This window comes from Tenebrio molitor, chromosome 8 (assembly GCF_963966145.1).
Source record: "Tenebrio molitor chromosome 8, icTenMoli1.1, whole genome shotgun sequence".
NCBI classification, from domain to species: Eukaryota; Metazoa; Arthropoda; class Insecta; order Coleoptera; family Tenebrionidae; genus Tenebrio; species Tenebrio molitor.
Window position 1 is genome coordinate 15,072,421 of NC_091053.1, and position 11,073 is coordinate 15,083,493.

Below are 11,073 nucleotides of genomic sequence, written 5' to 3' on the forward strand. Positions count from 1 at the left end.
GAGCCTTGGGGCATACCACAAACGAACAGCCACCGATAATCCCGACCACCTCAAAAAACCCACTTCTTCGACAAACATTCCAACCATCATCTCTGCTTCACTTGCTTCCTTTCGATCCCCTCTAAATACTTTTCCACCTCACTGAATCCGGATTTCGCGGAAACTGACGTAAGAGGCCACCAAACAAGCTCAGTTCGTCTTGTAAACATGGTAAAATAACGCAACTGCTTTTCCTTACAAGTGTCGTGACGCAAATTAAAACGTCTCCTGTCACAGCTCAAATGATACAAGGAATCGCAACACTATCAGGTTTACGACGAAATGCTAAAAAGGTGGAGTCCAGTTTCCACGAAATCAGCACCGAGTGTAATGAACTTTTTGCATTTTTCGAAAGCAAAACTGGTGCGGGTGTTGCATGCGAGGTGGTACTTAGAGAAAAGAAAACTGCTGGATTAGCTGGTTCGCTGAGTAACGCTTTTGATTTCAAATCAGAAATCCTTACTCAGATTGTATTACAAAAATACATAAAAAATTATTATTACATATTATTATTAATAAAAAGAGGGAGGTGCGGCTTCAAGGCCGGCTTGATCTATCATTACGGATACTTCTATCTATCGCTTATTTCTCTACACATCCAGTTCGGAGCTTGTTCGCGTTTCCTCCAGGGCCACCTATCCAAACAGTGACCTCCCCTGACTTTGCTTAACCTCACTGTACGAATGAAGATAGCGCTTTCGCAGCCGTTGCGCCTTATTACAATTATTATTGATGTAAATTTTAATCCGTCAAACATCCTGCACAGCGCATTTGCATAAATCCAATCCAATCTAATTGACGGAAACTTACTGGAAAGTAATTCTTGTGGTCCCGCAATCAATCGGTGGAGTTTTTGCCACCCGACCAATCAATCTGGCGAGCTTTGAAAAAAGTGCAGATAATCAATCACTACTTGTTATTAAATCGTCAGGTCGAATTTTACCTTTTCCTCTTGACCATCCGCAACGTGGAGACCATCTCAGCCAGATTTATGCCTCGTAACAGCATGAGATCGCTTAATTAAATTTCCACCGTTCAAAAATGAACGTCGGGGATAGTTTACGGCAACACACATCTCTCTGCTTTTTGTTCGCGTCCCGTAATTACGAGTATCCGTTTAATAACAACTGGTTTCCACGCGAAAAACGTCGGCAACACAAATTCGCGTGTTTGTATAATTTATTTGGTTTTTTTATGGTGGTGGAGTTCATTATGTATTGCTTTCTACCACGTACGCGCTTATTTTCTCGCTTAATTAGATGTTAAGTGTTGGGTGAGCGTGCAGTCGTCGACTAAAAACACTTTCTTTCACCGCCGACAATTAATGGGTGGTGTTAATTGTATTGGGAGGATGTGCCAGGCAGTTGAGTACTACCGTCCATCATCGTCATCAATGTCTTTTCATGGTTTTTTCGACGTTTCTGATTAGGCCAATAGAAAGGAATCATTTTTCTGCGTCTTCGGCAGCTCAACAAAACGGCCAAGTCATATTTCATATCACGGATATTGTACTAATTATACTTAGTAGTGATGGTCTTACGATAAAGGATGCGACTCGAAAGCAATAAGATACGTTTTGACGAAAATACAATTATTGTCCCTGGCTTAGGAGAGGTCCTAGAATGCTTCCGTGAAGCAATGGGATACGTTTTGAAGAAAATAAATAATTAGGAAAGGTCCTAAAATGCTTCCGTGGGGCACAGCTGACATTTAAGAATGTTTAAAATTCCTTTCCGTATCACCAAATTCCGCACCAAGTGATTGTACGAGTATATCGTCCAAATAACAAAGGTCTCGAAGTGGATGCTTGAGGCAACTCGAATACAATATATTTCCAGAAAATATGTTTGATATTTTTGAAAAATTAAACTGAAGGAGAATAGAAAAACTCCAGTATAGATGCAGACTAAATAAGGATGGTCGCAGAATACCCCGACGAAGTAGATCTGCTTTAAAAGTGCGTTTGGTGTAGTAGATGAAGTCACCAACTGTTTGTAAAATGTTAAGAAGAGTTAGATTTAGCTTTCACTCATCACCTTCGTTATAATGATGGAAGATTGAAACTGTCTAGACTTCTAGTGTCTAAACGAGGCAGATTATTTGAGTTTAACTCTTGGAAAACTTCATCCGCCTTCCAATCTTTTCTTTCCCCATTTCCCTCTGTATTACTCTTTTTGAGAGATAACAACTTTTAGAATAATGTTTCCTTAACACCTCTTCTAGCTGGTTAAGAGCTTCACTACATTGGATTTTCTGTTTTTCTTCCTTCTCCATTTTACTACTCTCAAAGCAAAAAAAGCTCACATATAGGACACCTATTAAATTTTTCTTGATACTTTAGAAACTAAAAGTTCTACTAACTAAATATCTTGTAAATGTCTAAATAAAACATAAGAAGCGGCGGTTTTAAAAGGTTCCTTGAAACCCGTTTGATCCAATCCCACGAAGAATCGAATTTTGAAAAATACATTAGAACGGAACACCAAAGTCTTAACAGCCTCCACAAACGAAATTCCAAGACACTTTAGTGACAAAGTACTCCTTTCTAAAAGAAATACACAAATGTGTCTTTCAGTCAAAGAGAGCATAGATTCAACATTTTACAATTTTTTTTTGGTGAGAGCAAGAGTAAATTCATAATCCACTTTTACGCATTTCTTCTAGGTGCTGACACTCTTTTTACATTGCTTCTCTAGACCGTTGTTTGTGATTTTTTTGTATTGGTTGATCCCAAAGTGGTTTCCTAAAGCTACTCGAATCATTAAAAAATAAGCTCAACAAAAATGGCAATATTTGAAATAATGTGCTCAGTTGTATAGAATAGATCCCATTATATTTCCGTGAGGTATGCCCCTTGCAATACTCCCTTAGAGAAAAGCATGGGATGAACAAGGAATAGAAGAACACAGGAGGAGACTAGAAAAAGCTACATTCGAGGAGCAGGATGTGGAGAAGATTCAGGCAAAAATGAAGGAAGTAATCGAGAAAGCGACGACGAGGTAAAAGTCAGGAGAACAAAAGGGACACGAACGAAAAATGAGTGGTGGTACAAAGAATGTGAACAATCGAAGAAGGAAGCAGTAAAGGTGTTGAGAGAATGGAGAAGAAACAAAATCGACAGACATAGATTCCTAGACGTGAAAAGAAGGTACAGAGAGAGATGTGAAGAGAAGAGGAAGCTGGGGAGGGAAAGGGAGGAGAAAGAGATCAAGGAAATAAGAACAGAGAAGGAGGTATGGAAATACATAAACCGAGAAAGAAAGCAAAAGGAATCAGTGAGCAAGGAAATAACAATGCAAGAATGGGAAGAGGGGTTCATGTAACTGCTGGAAGGGAGAAAGGAAGAAGGAGAGGCAGAAACACAAATGAAGGAGAAACAGACGGCGCCAGAAGAAACAGAAATCACAGTGGAAGAGAAAGTGAGGAGGGTGATTTCAGGAGGAAAATGATGATGTTAGAGAGCATGGTAGAGAGTGTGCTGATGTACGGGCCAGAGATCTGGGGATCGAAGGAACAGAGGGAGGTGGAGAATATGCAAGAATAATATCTGAGATGGGTGCTAGGAGTGGTCAGAGAACGCCAGGTTACATAGTGAGGGAAGAGTGCAAGAGGAGCAGGCTGAGAGTGACAGCGGAAAAGAGAGCGGCAAAGTTTGAGGACAAAATGAGCGGAAGGGAAGAGTGCAGGATACTGACGGAGTGCTAGAGAGAAAAGAAAAAGAAAGCGGATGAGAAGAAGAGAGATAAGTATTACCGGGGGAACGGGTATGGAAAGTTTGAAAACAAAAGGAAGATGGATGAACGTAGATCTGAATGAAAGGGAGAAAGACACCGACAAGCTAGAAAGAAGGGAGAGAATAAAAAAATCCAGATACAACGTGGAGTATAAGAGGTGCGCGTCAAAGGAAATTTCGAAGTACCTGGGGAGAGAGAGTGCAAGAGAGAGAAAATTGATGGTGAGATTCAGATGTGGGAACGAGGGGAGACGGAACAAGTGTTGGGCGGAAAGAGAGGAGAGAAGGTGCAGGATGTGCTACGAGGAGAGAGAGACGATCGAGCACATGTGGAGCGGATGCGGCGAAATGAGAGAGGGAGGGAAAGGAACGGGGAGAAATATTGAATGAAGACGGAAGGGAGATAAGATGGATGAAAGAGATATAGAAGAGGAGGGAAAAGATAGAGAAGGAAAGGGGTGGGGGATAAGAATTGAAAAGGTTATTTTGTTTGGAAATATTTGTAACTGTTACTTTAAGTTTATTTATGTTTATATTGTAACTCGGAATCAGAAAATAAAGCATTTGTACTCCCTTAGAGAGATTTATCAATCTAGAATCAAAAATTTCTACCTAGGTAATTGCCTAGTTAATAAGTAAAAACTGAGAAGTCTCGGATATCTCAAAGTCCTTCAACAGAAACTTTCTTTTATTTAACCTCCTTCATACTTTCTTCAAAAGTTCTGAAATCTTCTTTTCCTGATAAAAATTGTTTCTACATTCATTTAACTACACTGTAAATTTTCCAACCCCGACCAATCTCTTTCTTATTTTTTGACTCGTGTCCCTTCTACTGCATCCCATATCCCATTTCAAATTCTTTCTTCTGCACCCTATTCTTCTACATTTTCTATCAAAACCACTTAACCCTGAACCTTGTTCGCTTGTTCCGCACACCGCAAAACATCCTTGGCACATTTATGAGAACACCCTGCCTGAATGCCGCTTTATGCCGTGTCGCGAACAATAAATCGTTCGACATTGTTCGAATTTTTGCAAGTTGTTCCTTCCGACCATCAGTCGACCAGGTGATGGTTAACTGCTTCGCCACAATGGTCGGTCGTTAATACAGCAATAATCCTCTTTCAGAACTGGTTTGGTTTTACACTGCTTGACATACGGCTGCCTTTTTGCAATTTTTCTTTTATTAATTATGTAACAGTTGTCGTTGTAAATAGTAGCGGAGTGCGAACAGGTTCGCGAGGCCACCATTGACTGTCAATTGGTCACGTAACTGGCGATTTGCAAAATTTTTGATTTCTTCTCCGAAAAGCTCACCCAGATGCGATCGTCGACTGGTTTTCATATAATAACGACGATAAATAACAACACACCTGTAATTTAGCGTCGCTTCGCCGACAATATCCAAATGATTGGTCGTTTAGAATTAATTTTAGAACGTGAGTAGGTTTTGCATATGGGATTCCGGAAAAATGCGAGACTACTTTCCAAAATGCAGTTTTATTTGACAGCGGTGACTTAACCTCCATTTTAGGATCACGACTGGCACTGTCTCAACTGTGCTGTGGAAAAAGTGCAATTTCTCCATGCATTATCGGCTTTAATGGTTAATAATTGATGGCACACGTAGATACGTGTGTGTTGTTTTGGACGCAAGCAATAACTCTAACGGGAGTTAAGTTTAATTGTAGGAATGGAGGAATTTCTTGTCCGCTTTGACTGGCCCATTAGCTTCATTGGTGGACGTTCGCTGAGAGTTTTTCTTTGGTGGGGAAAGAGCAAACCAGCTTTCTGCGATTTTCCCAAAAAACATCACGACCTGTCTAATTTTTTCTACCTTAAAGGAATCCAATGGTGCCAAGTCTGTCGCTCGAGCTGGCTTAATAAGGGAGCTGTAGCCATTTGGCACTTAACGAAGCTCCAAAAAATACCAAAAGACGAAGTCTTGCAATTTTGACCAACAATTTGTGCCTCTTGTTATTTTTATAACAGGGACACAGCATTGAGGCCGGATTTATATATCATTACGGATATTTCTATTAAGTAATGATAATTCCTTTGAAAGCACAATTTTATTATTATTATTATCTTTTACCAAGTAATAATCAGCATTATTGTTATCAGTCTGGTTTATTTGTACTAAACTAAAATGCAACAAATATTTGGCAAACTTTTTTTCAATTGTATCTTTTTTAGGCAGGGTAAAGCAACGCCTCACACTGCTAAATTAGACAAGTATCCAATACAAAATCTAATAGTATGACACGTCAGGATCTATTTAGACCTTCTGGACCATGGATTGTTATAAATTTTCTGTCGCTGCTGCAATTTGTTCTTTTTGTATTTCCACTGCGACCTCCTCTGGTTAATTACCAAGGTATTGCGTATCTATTTTCTTACAATTACAGTACTTTCTAAACTGATAAAAACCTCCGAATCGAGAATAATTATCTATGCAAATAACAAACCTGCAAGTAATTTGTTTGTTATCTTGAGAACCGAAACCCAAATCAAAAACTCCTCGAGTGCGTCTTCGCGGCAATGTCCTTTTAAGCTCCAAATTTCAAATTGAATTATCCTTTTATGCGCGTCCTGATTTTTTGCAGTTCCTTCCAACTTATTCAATTAATTTTCTTTTGAGTGACGTTTCTAGACGATACGGCTGAAAAGAAGTCTTTGATTGACGACTTTCCAGCCGATATCCTTATTCGACTCAATTAACAAACTAGATTGTCTTAGGGAAAATCCTTCGTCATTATTTGGAACGTACGATACAACAAAAAAAATAAAAAAATAAGCTCCTCACATTTCTAAACATTTTTGTTATATTAATTTACTTCAAATAACAAATTTGAATATATTAAATTACACATTTGTTAAACCGGAAGAGTGACATTTTACTTCAAAGTTAAGCAAGATGGGTCAATACTTCAATAGTAGTGAGCAGCAAAACGGTTAAAGCTGACAGTTTAAGGCCGACCCTAGATATTCGACCTCCTACCAGGAGGATATGTTGCGCAAGAGGTTTTACACTTTGACAATACACCTTTAACGACCACTACTAACGCCACCTAACCGGAATAACACCGAAGTTAATGGATCCAAACCACTGTAAAGCGTTCCGAATAAGTTGCGCTATCCGTACACAGATGGCGTGCCAATACACTCACGTGATATACAGCTTCCACGCAACAAGCGAAGGATCTCTACTAAGAATTATGACACCGCAAAGTTACACTGTGATGCAAATAAAACACCCAAAAAGACCTCATTGTTTGATGACAGTTGAAAAAAACTTGATTGGAGTATTGGTGCACCGCAAGGAAGCGTCTTGATCCTCACGTTCTTTGAAAATTTACAAACAGCTTTAAGTGGGTAATATTAAAGATATTGAAGAACTTTGAAGCACACATTCCTCTAAAATCTGTTTTAAAATCTTCTCTCCTCAGTTTTTTTCCAGTTTTCTCTTATATTTCCTCTCCAGGATCAAAGTTACCATCGACTTAACTAATTCACATTGTACGAAACAATCAATGGAACTTGACCACTCTCACTTTCCATTTCATTCACAACACTAAAAGCGATAATTGAACAATGAACAACAAATTTCACTCACTTAGTCGACACAATTTTCCACTTAATGCGATACTCCCAGATTATCTAAAAAAAATAAAAGTCCCTCAATGATTTTATGCAAATCTGAACAAATGCTATAAAATCCTTTGACGACAATAGAAAGGTCTTCAGTTTAAGACCAGTTGGAGAGCGATGTAGCACCAGAGAAAAAATGAATCAAGTAAGTTTTTTTCAATCGAGACAAACCCCTTGCGGAGAGCCATGTAGTTACAGAAAAAAATGGAGTAAGTTTTTTTTCCTGTTTAAAAAATATTTAATCCCACCCTTTGCAGGTCAAGCTGTGGCTAATCGTCAACTGCGGACTGATCTCCTCCACACAAGCCACCTCCTCCAGAAAGATGGACAACGACCCCTCCGGCGCTTACCTCCTCCCGGTCCAGCCGCCGTACGGCCTCCACCCCAGCTGCTACAACAACGAGGGTGAGTTTTGGACTTTGGCTGTCGTAAATTCACAGTTCTCGTTGCAGGTGTGAACCCGCCACACTTCTGTTCGGTGCCGCCGCCCCCGAAAGCCGACATCCAGGCGGTCGTCGAGGCCAATCCGATTCTGGCGGCGCTTGTTCTGAGCTCGTCGCTGCACTTGCATCCCAAGATTCCCGGGCACAATCACAACGATCATTTACCCCTCAATCCGTACCTGGCGCTGCTGTTGTCCCATTACGGGAAGTACTCGCCGGTGTTCGGGAAGGGGAGGGGGTTGTACGGGTACGTCGCCGCCAACAACTACCACAACAACAAACCCTTCGGGGCGTACAAGATATACGAGGATGGCGACGGGTGAGGGTGAAGCCTGTCCCATTTAAATGATAACGTAATAATAATGAAGATGATAATGATGATGGTAATTATAGTTGTGCTTTTAATTTACAATTTAATAAAATATAAGAAGTAAAAGGTTTTCTCATTTTGACCCAAATTCAGTTTTTCTCCTTGTCACGCCTACAGCGCGGCGATTGAAAAATTGCCAAAAAAAATGAAAGCTTACTTAAAAAGCTACGATTTTGAGCTAGACGAAGCTTCAAAGTTGGTTTTGAAATTTCACATAAACTTTAGTTCCTGATGAACCAATGGGAATTTTAGAAACGATTCGAAACGATTTTGTTATCCGAGAAACAAAATCGCAAATCGAATGTGGAAAAATCGTTATCTCTCTGGAGACATTTGCAAAAAAATTTGGGCAAAATAGTACGGTGCGATTAATTAAAAAATAAATCGAGTCGGCGTGTTACCTATGGCAACCCATGCTATGGCATAGGCTCCAAAGCAAACTCCATTTATTTTTTAAATGATCGCTCGGTATATTATATCATGAAGAGTAGAAGTGACTCTTTTTGTGCCAAGTCCAGAGATTGAAAACCGAAACGCAGTTGAGGTCAACAACTGGGCGAAGCTCCCGTCGGGGAGTTTTCTATGGGACGAGTGCGCCAATGCCCTTATAAAACGAGTTTTTTATGTTATATTTTAGAATTTGCACCCTTGTTTTAATTTTTAAATAAGAAAATTAAATTTTCAAATTCTAGGGAATTTTGCATTATGTAATTGGTAATTCAAGGTAACGGATGCAACTACATCTGCAACAGATGTTAAAAAGTAGAGTTTGAACATTAATATTGGAAGTTTTTTGCTATAAATGACAATAATACACTGAAATATTGATAAAAATTTTCTTAGAGATCTATTAAACTACGAGTGCTTTAAGAGATAGTCATAAACGACTCCAAATTGAATACAATAATAGACCTATTAGAGACGCAAATTCTAAAATAGTATATGTATTAATGCACCGAAGAATGTTTGGATTATAGTATTACCATTTTGACCGAAACCAGACTCTTTCCGCGCCTACCAGGTCCTTAAGGAGGGTAGAAAAATTCCTAAAAAAATCGTGTCTGTCGAAAACACCACGACCCTGACGGAAGTTCCAATTTGTCCACGTGCTTTTGAAATACGCATGGATCGGTCCTAGTGGACCGAGAGGAATTTTGGAAAACCGATTGGTCAAATTGATTCAGAATGATCCTGATACCCAGAAAACGAAATGTCACTTTCATCGCAGAGAAAATTCATATTTTTGTTCTCACCACGTCCCCATGGACAAAAGATTGCCTCAAAAATTACCCACTAAACCCAACGGGTTCGACTCTTAGAAAGCTTAAAAAAAAAGTGAGTATACAAATTAATTCAGATTCAGTCCTGGTAACCAGAAAAAGAAATGTCATATCGATTGAGAAACAGTTATTTACAGTACAAGTGAGGAAGGCAAAGCTTTCGTTCACGCGAATTGCGTGTTCGTCCACTCAGCTGCGCTTCGTGCAATTCAAGTGAACGAAAGCGGCCTTACTCTCGAGCGTTGTATTTTGTTTTGTTCGATACCTCCTTGTATGAGTGAATGTAAAATGATGAATTATTATAGTTATTATTTTCAAATATAAATTCTTTTCATAAAATCGAATTTCAATTATGCGTGAATGAAAACCAGTGAGCGAAAAGCGATGACCTAAAGTGAAGTGACAAAAAGATAAACCTTCACTCGCTGGTAACTATGGATACAGACTCACTTTCTAAGGAGGTATCGAATAAATGAACTTTTTCAACATTTTTTCTGGATCAGAAAATGAAGCTTTTATCAGGAATTAGATTCAAGTTTTGTATTTTGACAGAAACTTTTTCTCATTTCCACACTCAGCACTATTATTATATTATCAACTCAGATATTCGTCGAAAATTTCGTACAAAGACGCATTTCTACGCATTTAAACAAAAAATACAGGGTGTCTCAGCTAAGACTTTCGAGCCTAATAACTCAGTTATTTTCCAGCGGATTTTTGTGAAATTTAAAATGCAGATACTTTAGACGGTGAAGAATAAAATCCCATTAATGCAATCACACAAGTCTTAATTAATTTTTACATGCCTTTTTAAAATGTTGAAAGACGTCTGGTTTGCAAGAAAAAAACAAAAAAACTGTGTTAAACGTGGCTGCAAATGCAAAAACCTAGATGCGTATGAAACAAACGCGCAATTTTGCAGAATTTTGGTCATCCCTTTTCGCAGAAGCGCAGGTGACATATTTGACGTTTATCTTGCTAACCTTACAAACACTTACAAAGTTAAAGACAACATTTGGACATAATTTATTATACTGGATGCTTTAATTCTTCCATAGGTACAGGACTAAAACACGATCGGGATATTTCAGCAAGGTAATTTAGTTCACGTACGCTTCCTGTGTCTTCAAATAAATTGACGACTCTCTTAACCTTAAATTTTGTAAAGCCTACATTTGGATAGTGTTTCACGAGAAAACGAACTGTGTCACTGAAGTTCTTACGACATTCTCCATAGGCAATTTTTTTTCCTTTTTCAACAATATTGAAATTTCTGCCGCTGTAGTCTATTTTTAGAGTATTTTCAATAAATTTTCAAAATTTGACGTTTCTAATAAAGCGCGCCCAATTTTGACAGATTTTAAAGGGTGTGCAAAATGTTGCTTGGCAATTAATCATCAATTGTTTCAAAAGGTAACTGCTCAAATACCTTCAAATTTTACATTAAATTTTTAACGACAAAATCTAATCTTTTCGTTGAATCAGACAAGTGATTTACTTAATTGTTTGTGTAGATCCCTATTTTTTAATATTTAACAGTCTACTAATAATCGCGCA

The 11,073-nt window shown here is 38.6% G+C and overlaps 1 protein-coding gene across 2 annotated transcripts; it reads left to right on the top strand.

Moving 5' to 3' along the window:
• Positions 1-6,867: 6,867 nt before the first annotated feature.
• LOC138137231 (uncharacterized) lies at positions 6,868-8,296 on the top strand. 2 transcript variants are annotated; one of them, XM_069056540.1, is made up of 3 exons: positions 6,868-7,632; positions 7,681-7,828; positions 7,876-8,296. In XM_069056540.1, exons 2-3 carry the CDS (start codon positions 7,747-7,749, stop codon positions 8,187-8,189), a joined length of 396 nt encoding a protein of 131 aa, XP_068912641.1. In that variant the 5' UTR covers positions 6,868-7,632; positions 7,681-7,746; the 3' UTR covers positions 8,190-8,296. The 2 variants fall into 2 exon arrangements, with proteins under 2 accessions (XP_068912641.1, XP_068912640.1); XM_069056539.1 differs by having other exon boundaries at positions 6,872-7,568.
• Positions 8,297-11,073: the final 2,777 nt, after the last annotated feature.

What these genes read in the sequence shown, in the direction of transcription:
- LOC138137231 (XM_069056539.1), top strand. An exon ending in CAGCTGCTACAACAACGAGG is followed by an intron (nt 7,829 to 7,875) that starts GTGAGTTTTGGA and finishes TTCTCGTTGCAG; the next exon opens with GTGTGAACCCGCCACACTTC.